We start from the raw sequence: 27680 nt of genomic DNA, 5'->3' as shown, positions 1-27680 counted from the left end.
GGCTTCCATTTCCCCACTGACTCTCATCAAAATCAGCTCACTAGTATGCAGCTCCTGTACAGAGATATACCGTGTGATTTATAAGGAAATAACCAAGGAAATACCACAGACAGTGGTAACAATTGAGATTATTTTCTATATATACTGTGGTGAAAATACAACCTTATAAATCCCTTATAACTGCTCAGCATGGCTTTAAAGTGCTGCCAGGTGAGACCATTCAGCTAACAAAATGATCACTGCAATGATAGAAATAAAGATCTTGATTAAATTAAAATGTAGTGTTGGATTTTGTTATTCCCAAGGTTTGCCTCAAAACAAAGCATTTCAAGCCAGAGAAAAACTGAACAAATGGTGCGGCCAGTTTTATGGAGATGCCACAGCTTCACACAATAGCTTAGGCTGGAAAGGATCTCTGGACTCTCCAAGTCCAACCCCTCTTCAAAGCAGGGCCAAACATGGAAGTTTGGTCCAGGTCCATGGGGCCTTGGCCCAATGAGTTTTGAACGTCTCCAAGAATGGAGCTATTACAGTCTCTCTGGGCAACCTGCTGTACTGCTTAGTTGCATCTCTTTTCCTTACATCAAACAGGAATTTCCCCTTCTTCAACTTGTGACTATTGCTTGTTGCTCAGGCAATAATTCCTGATACAGACCATCTAATAATTCTTAATGTGGATAACACAAGCATCCCCAAGGTCAACAACCTCTAACTTAATTCTGTTCAGTCTATTTTTAGTGATGTTTTGTTTCCAGAACATCTAGTAAGAATGTTTTATTTTCTTTTCTTTTTCTCTACTACATCATAGAAAACAATTCTTGAAATGATGTTGTATGCTTTATGAAGAATATTAATTTATCCTCCCAATAGTTCTACCTGAGAATTAATTTACCTTGCTTTAGGCCTCCATTATGCAGCAAAATTTCTGGAAGGCTTCTATTCTTTCTGGTCTGTCTGCTTGACTGATAACTAGGTTCTAATTTAATTCATTGGGCTAAAAATTGCTTTCACCTACCTGCTTCAGCTTTTTGCTGCTTCTCGATCTTTTCCAGTCTCCCTAGCAAGGAGTCAATTTTTGTTTTGATTTGGGTTAATTCCTTCTTGATTGTTTGCAACTCATCTGATTTCACTGTGGAAAGAGAGCAAAGATGCAAAGCATAAAATAAACTATACTTGCAGCCCCTCATGAAAAAAACAAGTTCTTTTTTCTTTCCTCTGTAGTACAAAGTAGAGTCTCTCATTTCTATCAGTATTTTTAGAGATTTAACTTTAAAAATGAATATTATTAGTAAAAAATGCTGAATCCTAGGAAATCACAGGATTCTAAACCCTAATGGCAAGAGGTTATGTGAGGTGTATTGCTCTGTAATAAGCATTTCAGGCAAAACATGTCAAGGACATTCTTAGTAAATCCAGCTAATTTTTACTGAAAAACAGCCCATCGTGAAAGAATGATTCAAATATGACAGGCAGTTCACAGTCTTGCAATGCTGTTTTGCTGGTCTATTTTGTAATAATAGTGACAGTAATACAAAGATCTCTCACAGGAGTAGTAGGTATTTTTCAACAAGAGTGAATGGTAACATAAATGCTAGGGCAGCCAGGAATGCAATGTTATGTTCCAGTCAACAACTTCATTGCAATAGGTGTTAAGTATTATTGCTTCAAAAGCTTTCAGTTCTGGTAATTTCTTGTACTTTTTCCAACTATGGATAACATATGAAAATATTTCTTTTTATGATCACATCCAGGGACATGGAGACAACGCCTGTAAATTAAGAGCTGAAATTTCCAAATCCTTGTTGCACTGCATTACTCTTCATTATGTTCATTATTGCACTTCTATTGTCTAATGTAGGAAGGAATAACTGCTTTGGAGGTGTTTTGGCTTCAGAAAAAACAGCACTGCAGCACTCATGAATGACCTCATTATTGTGGCATTATCAGGACACATTTTTATGCTCAGAAGATAGTCCAAACAAATCCACTTGCCCTGTCTGTGCTAGGATATCATGTTGAAAAGGCCAAGAGGAGAAAATGGGAACTCTGTGCTACCATGGGAAAATAAAGCCATTTATAAAGGTCAAGAGTAGATAACACAGCTGTCACTCTTACAACTCTTGTAGGAAGAAATGGACCATCACCTTAAACTGTGAGGGACTGGCAATGGAAGAGCACTGAGCAGTATTACTGCCCCATCCTTACCACTGCTGAAGGAGAATGTGCATTGACTTTGGTGTGTGTATCCAGAGCAATAGAAGGGCCCTTAGTGAACCTGGGAAAAGGGATGTTCTACCATGGAGAAGGACACTTTCCCTTACTGTTCAAAGTGTCTACTGGCTGCATCTTACCATATCAGTCCCATTCATTGACTCTTGGGCGTGTATCTCATCAGGGAGTCTCATGTGTATTTTTTATCTGTCAAAATCTGATGATGAAGTGTGCAGGCAAACTACTGCCTGCTTCAGTGGTAGTAAATGAATATGTGTTTGCTTCAAAATCAGCCTTATTGCAAACTTGGAGCACATTCACTGAGGTTGAAAACAAGGCTTTTTATCTTAGAGTTTGGGTCATGTGCGTTAAAGTTATAACAAGTCAGCTAAAGGCAGTAGGTTGCTATATGCAGTAATGAACTTGTTTAATCATGTGCTTATATTGAGAAATTGCATATCTCACACTATCATAGGCTGAAACCTCTGATCTCATATTGAATGAATGGTAGGACTTAAAGAACAAAGCTTACAAGTAACCTTTGTGCTAGACCCTTATATGCTATACAGTATTTGATGGAATTATTCTGTATATTTATAGAGCAAGGCTTTAAAATGTTCTTAGAGAAATAATGGGTCACTGCCCAATCCCCCAGATCTGTAACAAAACGTTAAGATTCTGACATCTGTATATTTAGAAGGTTACATCTTCCCCAGGGGCAGTGGCTGGTCCATGCTGGAATAGCAAGACAGCACAGATTCCAGGGTGAAATGGTGTGAATCTGTCCAATGGGGAATGCTAAGTGTTTGCAGCAACCCACTATGAAGCCAGCTGGCAACATATCCCATGCGGCCAAGCTGTTGTGTTAGAGGCAATCCCTTGACAGGCAAACAGCAGGCTTGCCAAGGCTAAAAGGTCAAAAGTCAGAAGTGACACCACAAGGACCTAATGGTATTTGTTCCTAGTCTAAAAACCAAAGCAGAAAACATTTGCACTTCTGAACTTGGTAAGGAAACAGGCACATACATAGGGCTACTGTTCAACTCAGGTCAAACCTGATTCACAGGGGCTTCCCTGTGGTGTCTCAGTGAGAAACCAGTTTGGGAAGAGTACTGCACCAGAGAGAACACAGACACAACAGTGAGAATTCAATAACAAAGATGCTATAAATGACTGAGGAGCTTTATTGCTACCCTGCCAGATTCCCCTATGCCAAAACTGTTTCCTCAAGCTTTGGTCACTGAATCTGCAACTTAACATCCACATTTAATGAGGTGATTCCATCATACAGTCAATCACTTCAAGTTAACACTAAAAAGGACTGAAATAAAAAGAGGGAAAGATTTTCAACAAATCTGCACAAGTTCCAAATTTCCACCCCCATTCCAACATTGTGATGGTGTAATTATTTGAGCTGCTTATTGTCTTAATTTGCAGGGAACTGTACAAATCTTCAAAATCATTCTCCCAGAGAAATTCCACTCTCAGTTATATTGTACTGGGCATTTCTGTAGTAAGCAGCAATTACTAAAGACAAATTATGGAGGGTCCTGATGGACAACAAGCTGAATATGAGACAGCAATACACCCTTGTGACAAAGAAGGCCATCAACATCCTGGGCTGCATAAGATGGATTCTGGGCTCTGCAGTACAAGAGGGAATGAAGAAGACAAAGCCAGACTCTTCTCAGTAGTGCCCACTAACACTTGCACAAGCGGCCAAGAGAAGCTGTGGAGTCTCTGTCCTTGGAGATACTAAAAAGCTGTCTAGACACAGTCCTGGGAAGCCTGCTGTAGGTGACCCTGTAGTTGGACCAGATGAGCTCCAGAGGTCCCTTCCAACCTCAACCATTTTGTGATTCTGTTATTCTGTGGTATAGAGCTTGGGAAGAACTTTAGGCTTTTTAAGCACAGTGTTATGACAAAGACAAAATGTAAAGACTGTAAATACTGTACTTCAGGTGTCCTGCTTTAAGTATATAAATTCTCCTTTAAATCATCACGTATTTTTTTTAATTGATCTCAGGAAAGAAATAAAGCAGTTGATAAACATGAAACCAGAGCTGAATGTGTCCAAAATATCTGTTCATCTGATTTTGAATAGTAGAACAGGAAAATAAGGTAGCTTACTGCCTTTTTTTTTCCTATTAGTGGATAAACACAGGCCAGCAGGTGACAGAAATGCATGTATTGAAAGGGAGAGAAATTACTAACAAAATTCCTCAAGCACTGGCACCAAAATGGCTAAATATCTTCAACAACTTTGATGCAAAAAAAAGCAAATTAACAGGTGAAATTTGCTGATGACATGAAATTGGAAGGTACCTATTCAGAGTGAACTGGAATGGAAAGAGGAGTCAGGTGATTTTAAGGAATGCTACTTTAGAAAAAAGATGAAATATAATTGCGCTGAAAAAAAGCCCTACACTTGATTGACTGACAGCAGAACTCCTACTCTTAACATCGAAGATCATCAGTGGCAAAAGACAGTGACAATTATTCTTGGGTGTAGTTGTAATCTCAGGTTGACCATAGGCTATCACTATAATGCAGCCATGAGAAAGAAAATGCAGTGCTAGGATGTGTCAAATGATGTATTGCTAAAGATGGGGAAGTACAATGCCATTGTACAAGGATCTGGTGAGAGCTCATCTGGAATAATGTGTACATGTTGAGTCACTGAATTCTAACAGGTAAGTGTGGAGAAAGTCCATGAAGATGACCGTAAGAATGGAAAGCCTGTAGTGTGACAGAAGAGTTTTGCTTGTTTGCCCAAGACAAATGAAGGTAAAAGGAAATAAAACTTTTAAGCTAAGACAGTGTTGGCACAACAAATGGATATGAACAAATGAGCTGGCAGTGCATGCTTGCAGCTCAGAAGGCCAATCGCATCCTGGGCTGCATCAAAAGAAGCATGGCCAGCAGGTCGAGGGAGGTGATTCTGTCCCTTTACTCCACTCTCGTGAGACCCCACCTGGAGTACTGTGTTCAGCTCTGGGGCCCCTAACATAAGAAGGACATGGAGCTGTTGGAGCGAGTCCAGAGGAGGGGCACGAAGATGATGAGAGGGCTGGAGCACCTCTCCTATGAAGAGAGGCTGAGAGAGTTGGGGCTGTTCAGCCTGGAGAAGAGAAGGCTCTGGGGAGACCTCATAGCAGCCTTCCAGTACCTGAAGGGGGCCTACAGGAAAGCGTGAGAGGGACTTTTTACAAGGACAAGTAGTGACAGGACGAGGGGGAATGGTTTTAAACTGAAAGAGGGTAGATTTAGATTAGATATTAGGAAGAAATTCTTTCCTGTGAGGGTGGTGAGACACTGGAACAGGTTGCCCAGAGAAGTTGTGGCTGTCCCCTCCCTGGCCGTGTTTAAGGCCAGGTTGAAGCTTTGAGCAAGCTGGTGTAGTGGAAAGGTGTCCCTGCCCATGGCAGGGGTGTTGGAACTAGATGATCTTTAAGGTCTCTTCCAACCAAAACCATTCTATGATTCTATGATTCTAAAAGAGAAACATATTTAAGCTGGAAATTAGAAGAAACAGAGATAGACAAAAACCAAACCCTAACTAGCTTTAAAATGGAGCTTAAAGGATTAGATGATGCAGCTACTTGCAACAGTAATGAATTAGATTCAGTGATGTTTTCCAGCCCTCTGCCAGGAACACAAGGGCCTTCCAGAATGCATCTTTCATTAAAGCATCCAGCACCAAAGGAGACAAACTGCATCCAGCTCAAAACAAGAGATTTAAAATTGAGGTCAATCACATTTTTAGAAATGAAAGTGCTACTGTTGAATTACAGCTATATTTGTGAAACATTTTTCACCATAACTACAGATTGATTCATCCACAAAGCATGATTCAGATTTCTCTGTAAAGAAATGTCATGTATTTTTATCTAAGCCCTTCATGCTTAATATAAAATATTTAATCATATTGTATTACTTTAGATTTCACTGAAAAATGGGTTAGCTGATGAAGGTAAATATAAACTATATGAGTCAAAATGAATTAATTTAAAGACATCATTTGGTACATATTGTAACATCTCAAGTATCTACTCCTTAACCTCAAGCACACAGGGTATAAAAAATCTGATTAGTGTTTTCCTCCTGTTTTCAGATGAGTAAAATGAAAGTGCATACTCCAAGAGCTTCAGTTTTGATATTGTCAGAAAATGACGTTTTCCCAGTTCTAAATATCAATCTGCATCTGCTGCTTCATACCATTACCATGAGCAACTACTATGTGTAGTTTCCACACCAACATGTTTCATTTTGTGAGGTACTTCTGATAGTGTGGAAAGGTTGATTTATTTTTTTTCTAGTCTTTGGAGTTAAAAAAACCCCAAAATATTGCCAACTGATCCTTGAAAAATGATAGATTCAGGAAAGAAATAAAATCCTCCTAATTTATTTTGTGTTTTGGAAGCAAACTTAGGACACATATTGCCCCTTTTTAGTAGAACAAGAATTTACTGCACTGGCAGACATTATTTTTGCAGATGTACTTATCAATGAGGAAGGCATTTTTTATATTATGTTTTTATAACATCTTTACTGTCTGCCACAACAAACTTCTGTCTTTGGATTGCTGGTGTGCAGAAGTGAGTCCCTCTAATCCTGGTAATTTCACTGAGGGGTCCCCTGTGTTCTGACCTTTAATACTACATGTATGGGTTCATTTTCTGGATCCAGTCTGAGTGTGGGGAACAGCTATGAGAACAGTCATGCCTATGAGATTTCTACTTAAATCTGAAAAGTCTGTTAGGGGATATGATCTCATGAGAGTTTTGCTATTTGAGGGTGAAATCTTTCAAGCATAGGCAATATCATTTTGACATAGTTAATTCTGAACCTGTGATTAAGCTGTTTTACAGTCTTGAATTGCATGAAACCCCAAAATAGCTTCCTTCTCACAAACTATGTTTCTCCTTATTGAAGAGATCCTTTATTTAACTAGCAACAAATTACAATTAGAATTCATCAGTGCCTTAGTTCAAGAGGTTCAGATTATCAGTGTAGAATAAGGGGCAACAAAATATGAAATCGCTTTATCCTGCAATTCAATATAACCAACTTTTCCAAGAAAATGGCAAAAAAAGCCGCAAAACACACATTCTCTACTTTCCAACTTGAAGCCCCTAAGGGAATGCCTCAGTTATTTCTCTGATAAACGTCTTACAATAAGCTGATTATATTCCTGTCCAAGTCAACAAAATCATGTTTCTACCTGTATGATTGGTTGGTTGGACTTGACAAAAAGGGAAGTAATTTTGTGGGGAAATCAAGCATGAAAGTGTGTATGCTGTGTGTCTGACTCTTTTTAAAGGTGTGCTGCGGGCAGAAAGAATATTTTCTGCAATTTATTCTAGCATCATAAATGGTCTCTGCAGTTCTGTTCCAATTGCCATCGTAAAGAACTGAGGGTGGAAACTCAAAAAGGGTCAAAAGTCAGCCCACGTTTTTAGTGATACATCTTGCAGCTCTCCCTTCAGTGTTAAAGATGGATCCAAAGATGATCTTGTCACCTGGAGCTCTAAGACTGACATTTTTAGTATTCACAACACACCTGAATATACTGAAGGATACTTTCACTGGGGCATAACACTGTCTGTTAGGATATCTGCGCTCCTCATTGCACTTCCATTAAATAATTTGCAGGTTCTGCAACACTTGCCATGTTATGCAGACAGTGTTTTGGAGGTCTTATAGAAAGTGGCTATGGGTACTCAGGCTAGGGTTGAATCCTATAATCTACGTTATGCATTACTTAAGTGCTGACACGGTACTACAAAACATTTTCTGAAATGCAGAATAAATACTAAAGAAAATTTAGTAATTATTCTGAGGAACAGATATCTATATGTTAATGTAATATGCTCTATCTCTTTTACTACAATGAAAATCCAGATTTCTGGGCGAGAGATTTCCTTGACATCTATTGGGATATACTAAGGTCCTCAGCTCTCTAGAAGAATTTTGGAGTTATTCTTGTTCTACACAACAAGAAATATATATATATATAAAACTTATCTGAAAATAATTCATCTTCTTAAGGCAAAGTGAGTCCAAAAAGCCCGTTCTTATCAGACCACGCTTTAGGACAATTAGTGAATTGAATGTAGTGATACTACTAACTGTTCATATGGATAAGAAAACAGTAAAGAATGAAAAAAGGAGATTTAATGAATGAATCTGTAAGTGTATATACTTACTAAAGCTTTGATTCACTGTGTGAAAACCCAAAGACTCAAAGGCTGAAAAGACTAAGAAAATAATTTTAATTCTAAGTCTACTAAAGTGAAGATCTTGAGCTGTATGTTTTCTTTTAAATTAATATAAGGAATCATAATTAATTATGTAAAGTATTGAGGAAAGACAAAAAGTAGCTATGGATAAGTGGATTAGTTCAAGATGTGTATGAAAATGTCTAGACTCATGTTCATCCTCCAGAGAACAGAGAAAGTGTTGCTACTCCTAGACATCCTCTGAGGGTGCGAATGATTTCCATAATATGACACCTAAATTCAGATGTCTTCCTGTGTATCATCAAAGCTCCCATTATTGGTAATGGACAACTAGCCAATTCATTCACTGGAGACTTGTATGTGATTCAACTGTACAGCCAACAGAGCTTCTCATTCTCAGGACATCATCGTTTCCAAGAAATGGCTTGAGCTCCTTGTTGCTCAGTGTACAACATTATCTTTAGCTCTGTTTGCCACATTTCCATTCTTTCAGTCACATGCGTGTTTATTGCATGTTTTCTTTCAAGGTCTCTGATAACATCAGTTCATACAATAGGATCAAGATGGATCCTAGTGGGCTCACTAGAGCTCCATCTTCTTTGTTAGATGCTAGTGTGTGAGATTTTGTTATTCAAGCAGAGTATACATTTGGCTCATGTTGATGCAGTAAGGTGTACTCTTGGTGGATTCACTTATTTCATGGTTGTGTGTAAGACAGCATGATGCTTTGTTGGCCAGTGTGGTATTGCAAGTGTCTTATTGAAGTTCCTTCATTCTTTCTAATATCTGATCCCTACCTGATCTTTCTCTTCCTCTTCCAGTGATGCTTCCAAGGACAGTATCACTCCACATAAGGGGCAGGGGAAGACAGGTGGGTGCTGAAAGATGCATGAAGAGGAAGTTGAAGTTCCCAGGACATAATATGGGGTGGGGAGCTTGGTGAACATGGAGGAGGGAATGCCTATTGTTCATCAGATCTTCTAAGGACAACTCACTGAAGAAGGGTTGAACGACCCCAAGTTGCCAATCCTGTTTTGGACTCCCTTTAGAACACGCAAAAACACTTTGCCTCTTTCTACCCTCAAAGGAATCTGGCAAAAAAAGCACACACAACCCAATGTCCCCCGCTCCCCCCAGCTCACCCCCCACTAGCTCACATACAACCCTCAATTCTCAACAGAAATCAGTGTGCCTCTGTCTATAACAAGATTATTAGCTTTGCTTTATTATCAGCTGTTCACAAGACCTCATGGTGCATAAGCAGTGAGGATGATATGAGATTTTAAACAGGCTTTTTCTGAGGCCAAGGGAGTAGGTCAAATGTTATTGAAGGCATTTCCTTCAAAAGTTACATCAGTGTGCTCTTTGACTTGCAGGAAAGGCATGGCAGCTTTGGTAATTGAACCAGTTTTTCAAGCTAAAGGTTGAGAGTAGGAAATGACTGCAACAGCACTATATAGTGGAAGCTCTCTGCTTGCAGAAATTACTAGGATCATTGTTTCAATAATATCCAACTGATATGTACAACTCACATTTGGATCCTGAGGAAGAAGCCCCACTTGAGCTGGATCGTGATGCTCCTTTCATGGAGAAAACCCCTTTGCCTCTGCGAGTTGTTGTCACAGCCACACGAGGACGCTTCAGTGGAATCACTGCACGGGGTGGTGGAGGGACACGGCCGTGGTAATCAAACAACCTAGAAAAGATTAAGTCAGCTGGACTCCATAAAACCTTCTGTGATTTCATGTCGTGAAAGCCCTGTCAACTAAATTTTCATGTTATCTTTGAGAAAATTACCCTCTGGAAGCATAATCACTATATCACAGTCAAATTAGATTTCAAGGACCTATGCACATTAAGTGTCATATTCATATTTCAGTCACAGACCAGTCCATAGCTCAGATTTTTTGTGTGACTTAAATGAGGGATGTGTCGTGGCACTCTGTTATTTGCAGTATGGAAAATCCATAACCCTCTTTCCACAGATCCACATCATTTTATTGCACACAACTAACAGCAGTACATTTTGTTGTGGTGACATTTCAGCTCCTTTATTACATGCATGGCTTAAATTCTAGTTTTCTATCATCTGCTGTCCTTAAAGATAGAAAAAGAAATGAACTTTTCTGAAGTGAATTGTCACCATAAAGTAGTATCCTGAAGTTTGTAAAACAGCAAAAAAATCATTACAGTGAGGGATCTGTATGTCCTTCTGAATGCATAGAAAAGAGGTCACAGCATATGTTCTCTTTATTGAAGAATGAATTGATGTAGAATCACTAAAATACCCAAGCATGCTTAATAAAAAAAGTCTTGTTCAAATCAAAACCACTGTAGCAAGTAGAGAATTACCACTATAGTCAATAAAAGATACTCTACAACCAAAATGAACTAGTGTTCCCAAACAGAATACCCCAATCCTAAAATCACAGTTATCAACAGCAGCTAACTAACCTGCGCAGCAGAAAATAAAGGCAGTAGGAAAGGTAATCAAAGCTCCAGATTTAGAACACAAAAGCTATGGGCTCTGAATACAACAGGTCGGGAGAAGTAAGTTCAGAAAAGTAAGATTTCCAGTTCAGAGACTGAAGCTGAGGGACAAGCAACATTCTCACAAAATATTCTCAAGTTTCTTTCAAATGATACTTGCAACTAGTAATTATGGAAATTTGTAACTGTATGTTTAATTTTCACAATTCTGACTACTGTCACCCAGCTGGACAGATAGATACACATTTGAAAACAGGCACACATGAAACAGTAATTCACTCACCACAGTGTCTAACAGCATGCTGAAGAGGAAGCAGAATCAAACTTAAGTCTTCTAACACGTTTTCTGTCAAGTAACCACCTAATGCTTAAATTCCAGGATCCTTACTGTTGTCCGTACTGTAATCCCACAGACAACATAACCAGCTCCCTCCTTTTCGATAGCTGCCTACAAAATGTGTCACAGAGATCCTGTCACCCCCGCTGAACTTGCACTCTGTGGCCTTGAATATTTTTACTGAATAAGCAGTTTCTAGCCATTGTGAGCATAACTAAACAATTGTGTATGAAGATGAACACTAAAACATTTTTAGAACTTTTAACAGAAACATTATTGTTTGTTGTCACTCATCATTTATCATATTGGATGCTCTTGCAGGTTGGTCACAATCTCCTGTTTGCCATTACCGGAAAAATTTTTTCAGAAGAGCTGTAATCTATCATGCAAAAGATCTTTATGCAATTATTCCTCCAAAGGTGATTTTTTCCTAGCTTCTGATAGTTCATGTTTAGATAATGTAGTGAAATGCAAAACTATGCTTCCTTTTTTGAAATATATAAAAGGACTGTTATCTAATATTACTATTCTTACTTTTTTTTTGAAATTGTGCAAAGCTTTTGGGTTTGGTATTTTCTTGCTCCAAGTTCTACAGATTTCAATTATATGCTTTCTTTAAAAAAATACTTCCTTTTATCAGTTGTGAAGTACCCTACCTCTTTTTCTTGTGTTTCTAATATGAGAAATGATAAACAGAAATGCTCAGTTCTAAAGCAATTCTTTGTCCCAATAATCACTAATGTGCATATAACAGTGCCTTTTCTTTTACCCACCCTTCTAAATTGTACAGTCCTGATCTTGTCAATCTGTCTTCATACAGATTTTATTTTACTGCACTAACCATTCTTGCCACCCTTTTCTGACCACACCACCGCTTTAATCAAGATAAGATAGGTATATTCTCCCTTCAGGGAGGTTGGAAAATTAAAGAATATTAGAAAATAAGACCTATGGTTTGGGGTAAAACAGAAATTCAGAAAGTTCAGAAATTCAAAGAATCATGACAATATTTCTTTTTATTCCCTATAGGCATGTTGATAGTACATCGAACTCTCCATGGGATTTTCTTTTCCATGCCTACCACGCTTTTCATCTTCCACTTCCATTAACTTGGATCTAACAGAGACCCTTAACCTCCAAATTTTTTATTGTCAACAGATCAGCATGTCCAGCCTTGTGAGGCCAACCTCATATTTGGGTTTTCTACTGTAAAAGTTCTGCTGTTTTAATCCTGAAAGATTTCTAAAGCAGAAAATTATACTATTGAATAGATTTATGGAGACATTTCACTGTCAGCGGTTTTCCGTAATAAGACAATCACCAAGATAGACACCAAGTTCCACAGAAACAACCTTTAATGTCCCAGAAGTATTTCTTTTGTTATGGAAATGTAACCATTATAGTTCATTTGTGCTATCCATAATATACAGAATTAGGGAAAAAACTAAAGACACATAACTTTAATAATCAGCTGGCATAGATCAGAAACGGTACTCTTTAAAAACATACAAATCCACTGATGAAATTCAGAGCAGTAACCTTGCAGAAAGTAAACACAAGCATGTGGAAGTTAACTTTTTACAGGACATGAGCTGCTCCTATTGTCAAGGCTGGACTGGGCAGGATTAAACCGCATTGATCGCTTTTACTCCATGTTTATAGCTCACTATTTTTAGCTCTGTCCCAAGCGAGCATGCAAAAACAAAACTAGTGGCTCAAATTGAATCAACCACAGAAAAAAACAAAACCAAGAAACATTGTTTCTACATTTTTCCTACAGTGTTCCTAAGCAGAAAGGTACATAGCACATGATAACTTAACTTCAGGGTGTAAACAACTCCCCTGCTGTTGTCCATTGCTTTACATAAAAGAAATCCTAGATTAGAAGAGACTGGTAGAACAATGCTTTGTTCCCCTCTGACTCGCTTGGCCTATGCTAAACCAGGCTGCTGTAATCCAGAGACACAACACAGCTGGATCATGAGTTGGTCATCCATGCTAACCCTGTGTTGTCGTGATTCTGCTACATCTGAGTGAACTAATTCCCACCGAGCTGAGCTAGGTTGTGCGCGCGTACGTACTCAAGGCACAAGTCTCCAGTTGCCCAGGTATCCACACTTCTTTTCCTCCTATAGAAATACACATGCTGTTCAATTTGTCGTTTTGCTTCCCTCAAGGTCCTTCTAGACTTCTAAACATTCTTGGAAGACAAGTTTTTCAGAAGACATTCTGTATCTTTTCATACATGTGGATGAAAAGACAAAGATGTGTGTCATACTGAAGAATCTTACAGCTGCTATCTGTTCCAGTGAAAGTAAGCCTGGAAGAACTCTATAGGAAGAAACACTGAGCAATTAAACTACCATTATACTGTTCAGCAAAAAAAAATGCCCTAAGAGCTCTTAGAGAAGGATAAGACCAAAAGAGCTGCATAATGAGCATACATTTGGTAGTGGTAATCTTCTCTGTTTGTGATATATTCAAATAGTCGTCTTCTGATACACAATAGAAATAATGAAATGAATAATATGTAAAATCAGAACAGACCTGTCTAACAACATGATGTGATTACATTATAAACAAACAGTAGAAATGGTGTAAGATGTACAAAAATATAACCACACATACCGATTGTAGAAGTCATCTCTGTAGTAATCATAATCAAAGACATAACCACTGTGGAAAAACAGAGAAAAACAAGAATGAACTGGTTTATAGAAAAATACACATTGATTAAAACTTTTGTGGTAATATTGGCTTACTCTCACATTCCAAGTGCTTCTTCAAAGTCCTTCCACTTCTTTTCCACAACCATACACTCACTGTACATTGTGTTTGTGAATGCCATTGTCAGCTATCACTGTCATATATTTGGAAATGTGAAGTCTGGGACATGCAGAACAGTGTAAACAGTTGACAGCACATACAGAAAGGATTTAACACTGCACGACAGCTCTATAATTATATCATCATTATAGTGTAATTCTCCGAGTGATCAAATGAAGTGAGCACTCTAATACTGAAGCCCTCTTTGCTGGCGTAACATAGCTTAATCAGTGGACTAGGAAGACTGTTAAATACATGAAAGATTGGTAAAAGAGTGAGTAGGTGAGCAGAGACAAGACAATGAATTTGGTTTATGAGAAACATGAAAAAGGTTGGACTGTTGGTCCTTGAGTTAGCCAAATCTTTTTTCACCATAAAGAGAAAAGAAAAAACGTTAGGATAATGAACAATGCAAGCAATAGTGTTACAGAGATGCCTTTCCTTTCAGGTTCAGAAGGGAATATACATACCAATCTGGGAAAAGACAGGCACCATCAATGGAAACAAATATAGGTAGGAAATTGCAAAAATCCAGGGGAAAACTAGTTTTGAGCTGTCATTTGCAAAGTCAATCCTAGACTGATCTTCCTAGTTTTGCACTCCACTAGCAACTTTCTACCTTTACGGTGAAGAAATAGCAATGAAGTCTATCTGTCTCACAGAAAAAATAGCACCAAAGAGCTAATAAATGGTCTGCATGGAAAAGTCACAAGGGATTTGTACTCTGCCGGATGAAGGTCTAGTAACACAAACTCTAAGCTTTTCACTTGCCTGAGTAGGACAATTATGAATAGTAAAGGATCAGAGACATGAAGAAGGCATCACAAAAAAAGGAGAAGCTTTAAATAAGAAAGCAGAAAGGTAGAAAGCAGAGAGTTAGAAAAGACAAAGCACAGAAGAAAACATTCACTGAAAATAAAGGGAGATGAATTATGGTAGCTGCGTATTAATGATGTTTGTCTGCACAGGGAATGGACTTGTGAGCAATTTCTGCTCTTGAACATTGAACAATATGTGTTCAGTTTTTTTAGTGCATGATTTGAAGGAAAGGTCAAGAATTCTGGGGTTCCTTGGGGTTTTTTTCCTCATTGCATAATGCCTTTTTCCCCTTTTCTTCCTTTTGCTATTTCAGAGGCTGACCACTTAAAAGTGGGAAAAAATAGAGTTGGCAGGCTTAAATTACTTCACTAATAATTTCATCCCAGTGTTTTGATTTTGAAGCCTTGCAATTTCCCCTGTCTGCAACTGGCAAAAACACCCATCAAAGGAGCAGGAGGTCAGGGAACAATTGCCACCTCTGCCACTTCTGCCATGATGCAAGTGCCCAAGTGCAAGTGATAGGATAAGTTGCGCTGTCTACCCATATAATACTAGACCAGCAGTGAAGGTCATGAGACTCATGAGGTGAGAAAGCTGACTGTAGTCCTGTTGGTAACTTATTTGAGAAAAGAAAGCCCTGTATGCATTTTATGTGAAACAATTATTAAATAAAACTGCCCTGAGAGACTAGAACCCAGCAGCAGGTAGCTGTGTGTGGCAGAGGAGGCAAAATAACATTAAGTAATAGTAGTTAGACCTTGTATAGCGATCATGTTTCTGTATCTTACCTTAACACAAAACTAGCAAAATTTTTCATAAACTATGCAACAGCTCTTATTTTGTCTTTCACTCTGTAGCCAGCCTACATGGAACTAAGAGGTAGCAGGTAGCAAATCTATTATTTGATTTACATCTGTTCACAGTTTGCTAGTGGCTTTTTTTAGCTGAATGATTAATAGCTGCAGTAAGCCCATACTTAATATTCAATTTGTGTTTTTAAGTAGAAGATGACAGACAATTTGAAGAAAAAAGATTAAATTTAAAAGGCCTGTCACATGAAAAATTTCACCTGGAGTGACATTAATTTAATTTGCATAAAGACCAGATAAATTCAGTTTTTCAAGGTTGAAGACCATGAAGTTGATGAAGAATAATTCACTGTGCACCAGCTAGAGTAAGGCTGAAGGGCAGCTGTATCTTTCTGTGGCAATTCAGCTCTGGTCCATAGGATGCAATAAGGACTGCTGGCCCTTCGCTGGGCTTTCAGAGTGTGGAACTTACTTTTTATATACAAATGCCATGACAGAGATGGCCTAAAGCCATCCCTAGGAATGGTGGCACTGATGGCGCACAGGAGGGAGAAATGTCTCAAGTAAACATCTGAGTGTGCCAGCGAAAACCATCAGTAGGCTTGAGAGAGGGTTGAGTGATCAGGAAAGGCTCACAGGTTCCTCAGATTAGGGTAGTTGCAGGCGGTGGAGGTTTTGGGTAGGGAAAGTGCAGGAAAGGGTTTCTGATGTGGCAACTGATTGTTTCTCTCCTTCCCTACCTTCTGCTCTCACTCTGTCACTGTACCACTGAGGAGATCCTGTCACACAGCATTCGGCACACAGAATATTTTTATATTGTTGAAAAATATGACACATAATTTTTTTTTATTTTTTAATTTAGTGTAACACCTGAGATAATACTTCTCTTTTGAGAGGAGCAATTTTGCACATCAGTCAGCCAGTAAGAATTTTATTCTTTTGCTCTGTTCCCATTCAGGCAACTTCTATCTTGAAACTGAACTCAGTTCTTTATGTTCCTTCAGCTTTTTGAATGACAGTTTCAATCTACATGGTCTAAATCTTGTCTGTGGGATCAGAGCAGGAAAAGGTAGAAGCACATTTTGGAGTCTTCTTATCACATGGCAGTGTAATCTATGAATTCTTGTAAATTCTTATGGGTTGCTTATATTACCTTTTAAAAATACTTCATTTCTTCAGAAGCATCTGATACTGTTATCACATCTTTAATTTTCACCCAGAGAAAATTTGCTCTACACTTCTAGTCTGAGGTTATTTTAAATGAAATCTTCACGATTCAAGGTCATCCCTGCTAATTAAGTGCCGTGTCCTATGGTATGGGCACTGGGGAATCCAGAAGGAGGTGGGGAGGGAATCTTTGCTTTCCCCGGAGACCATTTGGGATCTCTCTGCACTGGCAAAAGAGCCAGTTCTACACATAAAGGAGCTCCTTGCCTGAGACCACTGGCAAAGGTGTGGCACCAGCTACTTCACCCTCAAGGTGGGAATAGCACTCAGAGGTGCTAGAGGTGGAAGGGCTATTATGAGCTCCAACAGAGCAAGGGGCTCAATTCTTTTTCCCATTTCTTAGCCTCCTTGAAGAAAGCTGACTGAATTCAGGTGTTGGTCATGGAGGAAAGAAAGTTTTCCTTCTATACTATCTATTAAAATAACAGAAGGGCAATAGCACTGTAGGACCTTATCTTTAGGCGTTGACCCTTATGGAGTAAAACAGGTAAAGGATGGTAGGTTTAAAGCTCTGGGAAATTTTGATGTGGATCCTTCTTTATGTCCATGATCTGGGTCTCTTTTTCCCTCTGTGAAATTCTACTTGCAGCTGTGGCAGCACAGGCAACACAGAGGCAACATGCTGTAGCTCCTGGGGTTGTGTCCTTCACTAAATTAACAGCCCACAGATGCAAGACATCATGTGAGACCCTTAGGCGTCTGTGGTTTTATAAAGGCAGTTCCTAGTCCTCTTGGCTGTGAAGCAGTTGTCCTGCATGTGTACTGAAAAGGCTATGAACGGATGACAACAAAAAGAACGCAAAATGATTGACCTAGGAGAAAAAATGTGCTTTATTTCTCCAACTGATCTCACTTGGCTTTTTTCTTTTTAATTCCTTTTTTTTTTTTTTAAAGTTGAATGTTGAGGTTTCATTTGTAATAATAAGTTAAAGAGATTATACCGTGAAAGCGAACAGTACATCTCTCCACCTACAGCCATAATTGTTCACACTTATGCATGCCAAGGTACAGACATAAGCTTTGGTCAGTGCTATGGTATAAAACACGAAGCAGAAAATTAGCACAGGTAATCACTGGCACTGAGATGAAGGTGACTGCAAGGCTCTTAACCTCTTGAGAGTTATTCCTTAGCAACCGACCAACCTGTGTTACGGGGGCTGCAGGAAATCACTTGCACGGTGTTGAATACCAAATACTCAGCAAGTCGAAAGCAGAGAAAGGTTTAAACGAGCCTGTGAACTGGTGTAGTCAGCGGTTTCCTAATGGCATTGTAAACGGGCAGATTACTTACCCACAAACATATGCCATCTCTGCAATATTAACAACAGAATTGTGTGCGTGATGTTGCTATTAAAATGGAAGACAGTAAAAGACACTGTAATGCTCACACTGAGGCAAAGAAAACTCATCAATAAAGAGTTTCTGTTAAGCAAAAGTCATGATTCTTTTATCTGACCTAGTATCACCAAGACAATCTTGCATGAGCTGTCTCTTTTAGCTTCACTTCACTTAACACTAAGCCTGCTTTAAATTGTGTGTGCCTGAAGAAGAAAGGATTCCCCAGAGACCGTATTTTCAGAGTTATATATTCGAATTTCCTATGTACATCAACAGTTGCACTTGTGTCAATCAGGCAAATGCAAAATTATGCTTCTGCATCTTTGAGATAAACTTTTGGATACTATTATGTCTTTATCTGATAATATTGTATATTGAAAATATATTATTAAGGTGTAATCTTTCTTGCATTCTGTGTTCTATGCCAAAAAAGATTTTTATAAACTAGTGATCACATCCTGTTGTTATTTACTTAGCTCCAAACACTAGTGAGTTATTCTGACTTTAGAATAGTTAATGCAGAGCAGAGCAGAAATAGCTTTTGTTATTTTCATGGCAACAAGAATTTCTGTCTTGCATGTGAGTCACCCTTAGCTGATATATCTTTTTCTTTCCAGAGGTGCAAATATGTTTGCAAATCTTAAATATTGACAAACGAGACACAATGTATCTTAATTCAATTGACAGTGCTATCACCATTTCTACTGCCAATTGCTTCTCTGTTCTCAGGGTTGAATAAAAATATTAAATACAAAAGCAATATTCCTTCAATCAAACTCTTTTTAGGAGGCACATATCAACCTAATGGTTGAAACTAGTATTCCAGTCACTTGTAAAATAATTTCTCTTGTCATGTAAAAAGAGTGCTAGAAATTGTTCCCGTTGAGTGCAAAAGAGAATCAGTCTAAACTGACGTGATGTTAAAAGAAGGGAGTGGGTGAGGGTAACTAGATGATTTAGAGAATAAGCATCAGGAGATGGAAACTTCCCCTGTCAGAAAATAAATCAAATGGCAATGATTTTCATGAGGTGGAGATTTCAGGCCACTTTTCAGTGGATGTTTACCTACATTCCCCAAAGACATGAACTAAATTGGTGGGCTGAATCCCACCTTTACTTTAGAAATTCTTCTATCTTAGTTAAGGCTGAGGATGCTGAGAGAAGTGGAAGAACACTTCTGTTTTGCAGTTCAGGCTGTATTTCTGCAAAGAAAGAGAATACTCTCCGGAGCCTGCTTTTTGCTGACACACTTACTGTCAAAAGACAAATTTTGTAAGTGATTCCTTCAACTAATATATTCTTGGAGGTTTACAGCAAAAAAGAGGGAGCCAGAAAAGTAATTGCAGAAAAGTATTTTACATTCATTTCCATAATGCAGTTATGAGGGCAAATAGGTATAGTTAAAACCAAAAAATAACCACCAAAATCCCCAACCACTTGTCCCAAAATGCCAAATGATTGAACATAATCTCCTATTTGTCTATTTCAATTACTGATTAATTTTCTTAGTAGTTTTGTGACCATAAGTCAATAAAAGTTTTATTCGAATTCTACATGTTCATTCAATTAATAAGTGCAAGATAGATTTTTTTTTTTATCCTGAGGTGGGGGAGAACTATGGAGTCAAATTTTAAAAAGTACAGCAAGGAATGTAGTACAGTAAATGGAATTTTTTTTCTGCAAAACTGCAAAGTTTTTAGCAAATCTAATTTGAAGAGGTACATTTTGTCCAAGCAATACATGTATGCATAAAATAGCTGACATTCAGTACTCCATTTTCCATTAACGTATCTTTCTGCAGGCACTAGGCAGAATTCATTTGCAATATGATTAGGCTGTATTTTTTTCTATCTTAAGATACATCCCTTCTTTACCCTCATTCTCTCTCCTGAAAACTATTTTGCCAATGAAATACATTTTGGGAAAACTGTTGAACTTACTCTCCAACCTGAATTTTAGGCAAAACTTGGGCAAATATTCAAAGTTTCATATACATTATCATGTAATTAAGTCACTTAGACACTTTCCTGTAGAGGATTAGGCAAAACTTGTGAAGAACAGGATAGCAAAGACATCAAGATTAATATTGAGACTCTGGGGATCAGCTCATCTGGTAGCTGTTTATGGCAGCCAGACGGGCACAAATGATGCAGGAATTTCAAGGCAAAATTTAGCCCAAACAATTTTCAGTACAGCTAAGTGCTAAGTATTAGAATTACTCCTAATAAAAACTACTTACTGTGGCTGCAGGGACAGTCTATTCTTAACACTGTTAGCCTGATGCTTTTTAGAAACGAAATAGTCTTTGTATGTAAAGAAACCTGAGTAAATCCACTTAACGTTTCCCTGATCCTTCTCCTCCTGCTGTTAAATTATTTTTCTGTCATCTAAAGTAATCTCCAATTACTTATGTTTCCCATGGGAACATATTATACTAAGGTAATGAAAAAGCTTTCCAGTGTCTTAACCAGTGACCTAACCATTTCCCAAGGTGTCCTTTAATTGTGTAGAGTGACTGGAAAATTCTTGATGTCCATATGACATTTTTTTCTTAGTATAAGAGTAATGAGTCCTGCCTCTTAAAAATGTGGTTTAAATACAGTGTATTCAAGATACTACTGTCAAACCATACATGTGATTGATTATCTAATTTATTAGTAATATTGTATACATTGCAGGAGTGTAGTTTAACTGGGTTTGACAAGTACAGAAGACTGTCATTGACAGGTGTAGGAATAAGTGATGGGTTTAGGCTTTAAAGTGTTTCTACAACATTTCACTGAACAGCAGATTGATAAATTAAAATCACAGTGGTAGCACTGAGGCTGAAAGACTGACCACTTAAGATTACAAAAACAAATCTCTGAAAACTTTATGTACTCTTCAGAGAAGCAGTCTTAGAAGCACTGAAAGAAACAGAAAAGCACAGTTCACAAAAGATCAATTACGATGTGACAATTTCTGAGTTTATGTAAAGAAAAAAATATTTCTAGAAAATTGCAACACATGCATTCCTCTCCCCTTTTCAAACTGTCAGAATGCTTAAATTAAATTTAATTCAGTTCTCATTTACACTAAGTTTACTGATGTAATTTAATTATTTTTGATTGAGCAAATCAAGGTTTAAACCAGCAAAACAGAGACATGAAAGAGACCGTAACTGTCAGTGTCCCGAGTATGGCTTGTGAAGACAAGACATACTGCTTGTTTTTCCAAGAGTGCGGTTTGCAAGTGAAGTAACAATATAAATGGCAATACCAGATACTGTGAATCTAAGAAAGCTTTCCTGTATTCCTGACCCATTGTGCAATAATTTCGATGGTAAATGGATATGTAAAGTGCATCTGATACAAAGGAGATTCATCTATAGCTGAGCACAGGACTAGATTCAATTCCAGTCTCGTCAGAGATGAGTGCAAAGGGCAGTTGTGCATCACACAACCAGTAGTGTATCCTCTAGACTAGTGCTAACTATGCTGACTACACTTTCCTTGGTTTCTGACAAACTGTGTCAATACTTCAGTGCTCTGGAAAGGCCTGTGTCCGTTCACTTTCTGTATACACAGTGAAGAAAACAAGGTTTCTTTTCTGTAAGGGAATAAAAAGTCACAAAACAAAGGAATTCCTAAAATATCAGTGGAAAGACCTTTTGATTTACAGAAGGGTATTCAAGTGTCACCACTCTGAACTACCTCACAGTAAATCCAGAACAAAGCTGTTGAAATCAAGGAATTATTTATCTTAAACGTATGTCTGGATTTTTCCATGAGATTCATGCTCATAAGGGAAAGATTATTTTTGTCCCAGATGACTCACCTGAGTGTAGTATGTGGCAAAACAGCCTGGTGGCTTGCCATGGTATTGGTATTGCAGTTTCCCTATGCAGTTTTGGACATATGGGAAAGCTACTGATTTGTTGTCACACAGATATGGCATGAGTATGAATCATCTAGCCGAAGACTTTCTGCGTATCTTTTCTAATTTGTGAAGAAGTATTGTTTGACACTTACCAAAAGACCTTGTTGCCCTTAGGGAACACCCATATAGGTTTCTTTTGCCTGCTCTAGTGTCTCAGCCAACTAGCAAGGCTGGCCCGTTGGCCTCTGCAACTTGCCTTAGGCATGGCATGCCTTGGAGCGCACTTAGACACATTTTCCTATCTGCAAGGGGCAAGAACTGAGGTTCTGTGCCTTTTTGAGGAAGGTCTTTTTTGCTTAGGGAGGCATCTCTCTCAGGTTTCCTCATACGGTTGTGATCCTGCCATCTTGGGCATGCAGGGAAGACAGTGCTGTCTGGGTACTCTCCTGCTTTACTCTGCCTGGTACATTTCTTTCTGGTTACCTCCACACTGTAAGGGCTTACTCCACTTTCTGGTTCACTGTCAGGGCACCCAGTAATATGGGGTATTAATAATTTCCTCTCTTCCTCATTCAAGATTTTTTGATGAGCATATCCGATATAGAGTTTGATCAGGTTACATTTTTGGCTTCATGTTTAAACTGTTTTTCCCAAATCTAAGCTCCTCAAAATATAGTAGTCACATTTTGTAAATCACATGTTGCAACCTCTGTCAAACATTTTGGCAGCATAACTGATGTTAACTTAATAGTCAACAGTCTGACTGTTATATTTAAAAAAAACCAAACACAATACATTTGGGGAATTCGGTATTTTATGTGATCTTCTCCTCATCTTCTCCCTTGCACTCCCTGGATGTTACAGGACCTCTTCTGGACACTCCTTCATATCACTGTATTAAGCTCCAGGGAAACAGTTGTGCAGATTCACATTTTGACAACTTGCTTGCAGCAGATGGGCAAGTTTCATTAGCTTGTTGTTATCGTCTGTTAAGAACATAGTACTAATATTTGTGCATAAGATACCACATTCAATGGCTATAACACTAGAATTGAGAATATTTTTTATCCTGCTTGGGGAGAACATTTGCAAATGTTTCTTTAGTCCTATCAACCCTGGCAAAAATGATTCTGTGTATATAAAAATTAAATATTAATGCATTCAGACTCTCATTTAGAAAGATATTCATCACTCTTAACTAAGATACAGTAACCATCACGGTTCTTAGATGATCTGTATATCCATCTTTTCTCTTCCATACAGATTAATTTAATAACATTTTAGATATTAAGAAAATGACTGCACAAAAGAGGGTTCGGGGAGCTTTATGCTTCCATTATTGCCATTTTCTGTAGTGTGTGTCCCTATATCATGTGGTCACAGTCCCTGTCAGATTAGGGCTTCAGTCGAACCAGTATACATCAGGGCTAGTAAATATTTATAGAAAGTTTCATTTCAAGTATTTTATCACTGTGGGAAATGCACATTAGAAGTTAACAATACAGACACATCTTAGACTAAATTTGTTTTTATATAGTCTATTGAATTAAGCTACCGTAAGAATTTAGTGCTGAGAATTACCTGCAGCATCTCTTCTGAAACCACGAGACTCGCTGAAGGAATTAAAGCTGTTAAGGTGTCTGTCTCTCTCCTTCTTTCCCCTCCCTTACCTTCTTGCTGAACTCCTCTCACATGATTTTTCCCTTCTCCCAGCAAAACCACATCACCATTACTCACCCTTATACGACTTACATGATTGGAATGTTATTTTTCTATGAACGCTCTACACAGCAAGACAGCTTTATAGCCTATACTGTATCATCCAGAACATGAAATACACCTAACTACTGACACATATAAGAGGTCTGCTTGAAACCAAATCATATTTGATTCCAGATTTAAAGTGTAATCATGATTAGTATGTGTGTATGTGAATAAAAAGATTAGTTTGCAAGGAAACAAACCCTTATTTGATACCTCTCAGGTTCCTCCATCTCTGCTAAAGAAATGTGAACACTTTGGCGTAATGCTGCTATATAAGCCACATTAATGACCTCCAGTTTTGCTTCACTGACTTCACTGTCTCAGAAGATGTGGCTTTCATTTCTATCCTGTATCCTCTTGTACACGAAAAAAAAAAGGATAGATCTGCAGGATGAATTACATTACTTGAGAAATGCTTCAGTTTTCCTCCTTTATGTATTGATCCTAATTTCTGTGAAGGTGCTCGCTATTTTCAGGTAGTCGAAAAGTAGTCCACAGGAAAAATGTAGTCTGAAAGTTGGTATTTTTTCATTTTGACTATTTGTTGTTCATAGTGTGCCTTGAAACCTACCTGTAGTTTCTGTCCCTTGATTTAGATGGCAAAAGAATAAACAAGGCCGTACCTATTAGGCACTTTTCGGCAAATAATTGCTTTTGATAAAATTCCTAATTTGCTGAGACTTAGAAGTACATTCTGGTGGCTATCTAGGTGGTTATGAAAATGTTTGACAGAAGTATCTATGGGATGATAGCCGATTCAGCCTCCCATCCTTACCCCTTAGAGTAAGGGCTACAGGACCCAAGCATGAGAGGGTTCAGAAAGGTTGTTTTTATATAAAGCATTAGCGACAACTGAAAAAAAAAATCAGTAACTCTGTATTTGTTGGAAATGGGTTTATACTTTTTAAATCAAACAAATGCTTTAGCATTAGTTATAGAGTCACTACCATAGCAATATAAACTGTCAGTTGCTGGTCATGCATAACAAATCCACTCTAATATTTCTACTTCACATTTAAGGCACATCCTCCAACTTTTAATTCTACTCTAATATGTAGTTGTGAAGGAATTCTTTTTATTGAACAAATTTGACCCTTACACGCATTCCGAACCAAAGCTGAAGACTTTACAAATAAAAGTAGTTGAAGCACAGTAATTAAACCGTTAGCAATAAAACTCTTAGCATACTAGTGGCAAGACAGAATGTTACCTAATTCTTATTTGTTTTTGTGTACAACATCAGCAAAATTGTTACAATCTGTTACACCTGTGCATACACCCCCACAGGAGTGTGTATGGCTGATGTTGACAAAGCTGCACTTTGACCTGCGGAATGATAAGAATTATAAGAACCCAGCCTGACCCTGAGATAAAAAAAATCCCCAAACTCAATGGATAACTGCAAATTGCTTTTGAACTGCAGTTCATAATTGGAACTAAGGCAAAAAACCTTAAACCAAACCAAAACCAAAACGACCAAAATCAAGACACTCCTTGAAATTAACAGCAGTTTGGGCCAAGCAGAGGCTATTGAATATGGCTCTAACTGCCCTAAACACAGTCCTGCTTCTTTTCAAATTAAGGTGTGTAAATGCATTATACTAATGTACTTGAAAAATGGTCTGTAAATGAGGTCAGATCTCAGATTAAGCTAAATTTGTAGAAAATTACCTGTGATAGGATTCTTTTTACTAGTTGAAAACTTGCCTGGTGTGAGGACATATCCTAATTTTGTTTTATTTCAAAGGAGGGGTGTACTACAGCATGTTAATGCACAGCTGAACAATCCAATAAGGCAAGATGTGAGTTGTTCTCTAATATCACACACAAGGCTATCGACAGAGCAATGCTAAAGACAATGTCTCTGTCCTGGTTTGGCCTAAACCAGGCCGATTTTCCTTTCAGTGATTTTTACTTTCAGCTAAGTCTCCTCTAACTAACTGCATGTTTTTGCAGACAGTGTCTGCTTCCAGGACTGATAACGCTCGAAGTTTGTAGTTATCACTGAGGCACCGGTAGGGATGTTGTGCAGAAAGGCTCTTGCTGTACTTATTCTTGAGAGAAACCAAGGTCACTGCTGAATTCCTCATTGCTTACGAGTGAAGAGCCGAAGGGGGGTCGCAGCTGCAGTGGGAAGCAGACAGGGCAGGTGACCCAAAATTGACCAACGAGGGTATTCCATCCCATACACGTCATTCTCGGTATAAAGTGGGGGGATCACGAGGGTCTCGCTCTCTTTCTGCTATGGCCGGTGTCCAGGGAGGACTCCGTCTGTTTTCCTGCTGCCCCCGATCCCGATCCGTGCGTTCCTGAATCCAGCTCTCGACCGTCGCTAGGCCCAGGCTGGGCCTTCCCGGAGCCTGCCCTGCAGTGCCGGTGGTGACGTGGCTGACTTCAGGGGAGCTCAATCTTGGTTTTGTATATATATTTGTATATATTTGATTATTTCTATTATTATTATTATTCTTTTTTTTTCATTATTATAGTTTATTAAAACTGTTTTAATTTTCCAACCCAGAAGTCTCTCTCCCTTTTCCCTTTTCCTTTCCCTCTGGGGGGAGGGGGGGGGGGGATAACAGAGGGCATCTGCCGCAGGTTTAATCGCCAGCCCAGCTTTAAACCGTGACAGATTTATTGGCGCCCAACGTGGGGCTCGAGAGAAGCTCCGACAGGTTGCTCTGATAAGTCGAATCCCAGCTCCCGTGGGAGGAGACCCGGAGAGCTCAGCCAAGAGAGTATCAGATTTCTTCCTTTGAGATTTACGAGGGGTTGGAAATTAAAACAGATAGCTAAGATGATAATGTTATTTGTGAGCCTTGTGTTACCTCTTTTCTTTATAAAGCTTGTTTTACAGTTATGTGTAATGATACCTTACTTGCCGTATGCGCTGTGTGTTAGTGCTTTCATGTGGTTTAACAGGGCGTGCTGGTCGAAATGTGTCTTTTTGGTATGGGTTTTGATACTGATTTATGTCATGATAAACCGGGCAGTTATTATTCCGATCTCTTATCTCTATGATACAATGATGGGCAGCTTTGATCGCGAATCCGTAGCTGCGCACACCGGGCGTCTTTTAACTGATTTTGATAGTATCTGCTCCTTTTTTGCCAAGCTGATTCCTGCAAAATTCGAACAGGGCATGTCGTTATTTTCGTGTGTCCTGAATGCATTACTGGTGTGCTATGTGATTAGATGTCAGTGCAGCAACAGCGGGAGGTATCATGCTGCCCCTGTAACCAGGAGAAAACACCGAAAGAAATCAACTAGTAAAGTGAAGGATGATGATTCAGAGGCTTCTAAGGCAGAGCCAGCACGGGACCCAGGTGAGGGCCCTTCTCAGTCAGAGTCAGGGCCTGACACAGAGGGGGGTTTCCTTGATCGTCTTTTTAAAGAAGGCCCATTACACAAGAAGGACAAGAAAGGTCCTTCTAAAGCAGAACAATCACAGGAGGACTCGGACTCGGAAGTAGAGATAACCTACCACTCCTTATCCCTGAAAGAACTGCGAAATATAAGAAAAGATTTTAGTCGTTATGACGGTGAGCCAATAATTACCTGGTTGCTCCGATGCTGGGATAATGGGGCAGATAGCATAGAATTGGATGGCAGAGAAGCCAGACAGTTGGGATCCCTGTCCAGAGATGGTGGTATTGATAAGATGCTTCCAAGAAGGTCGAACAGTATCAGTCTCTGGAGGCGACTCTTGTCAGCTGTAAAGAGCAGGTATCCCTATAAAGATGATGTTATGAGCCACCTAAG

The 27680-nt window shown here is 38.7% G+C and overlaps 1 protein-coding gene across 1 annotated transcript in view; it reads right to left on the bottom strand.

Annotated features, from left to right (window-relative positions):
- The window catches only part of RALYL (RALY RNA binding protein like), a 471140-nt gene that overhangs the window by 22052 nt on the left and 421408 nt on the right, over window positions 1-27680 (bottom strand). The window contains exons 6-9 of the mRNA XM_068396465.1: window positions 13909-13956; window positions 9986-10149; window positions 9251-9331; window positions 1016-1129 (exon numbers count right to left, since the gene is read on the bottom strand). Coding sequence (XP_068252566.1) covers window positions 1016-1129; window positions 9251-9331; window positions 9986-10149; window positions 13909-13956 — 407 coding nt within the window. The remainder of the gene's footprint in view (window positions 1-1015; window positions 1130-9250; window positions 9332-9985; window positions 10150-13908; window positions 13957-27680) is intronic.

The sequence above is a fragment of the Nyctibius grandis genome, chromosome 3 (assembly GCF_013368605.1).
Source record: "Nyctibius grandis isolate bNycGra1 chromosome 3, bNycGra1.pri, whole genome shotgun sequence".
NCBI lineage: Eukaryota > Metazoa > Chordata > Aves > Nyctibiiformes > Nyctibiidae > Nyctibius > Nyctibius grandis.
The sequence above is the reverse complement of the archived record's forward strand: the minus strand, read 5'-3'. Positions and strand labels throughout refer to the sequence as shown.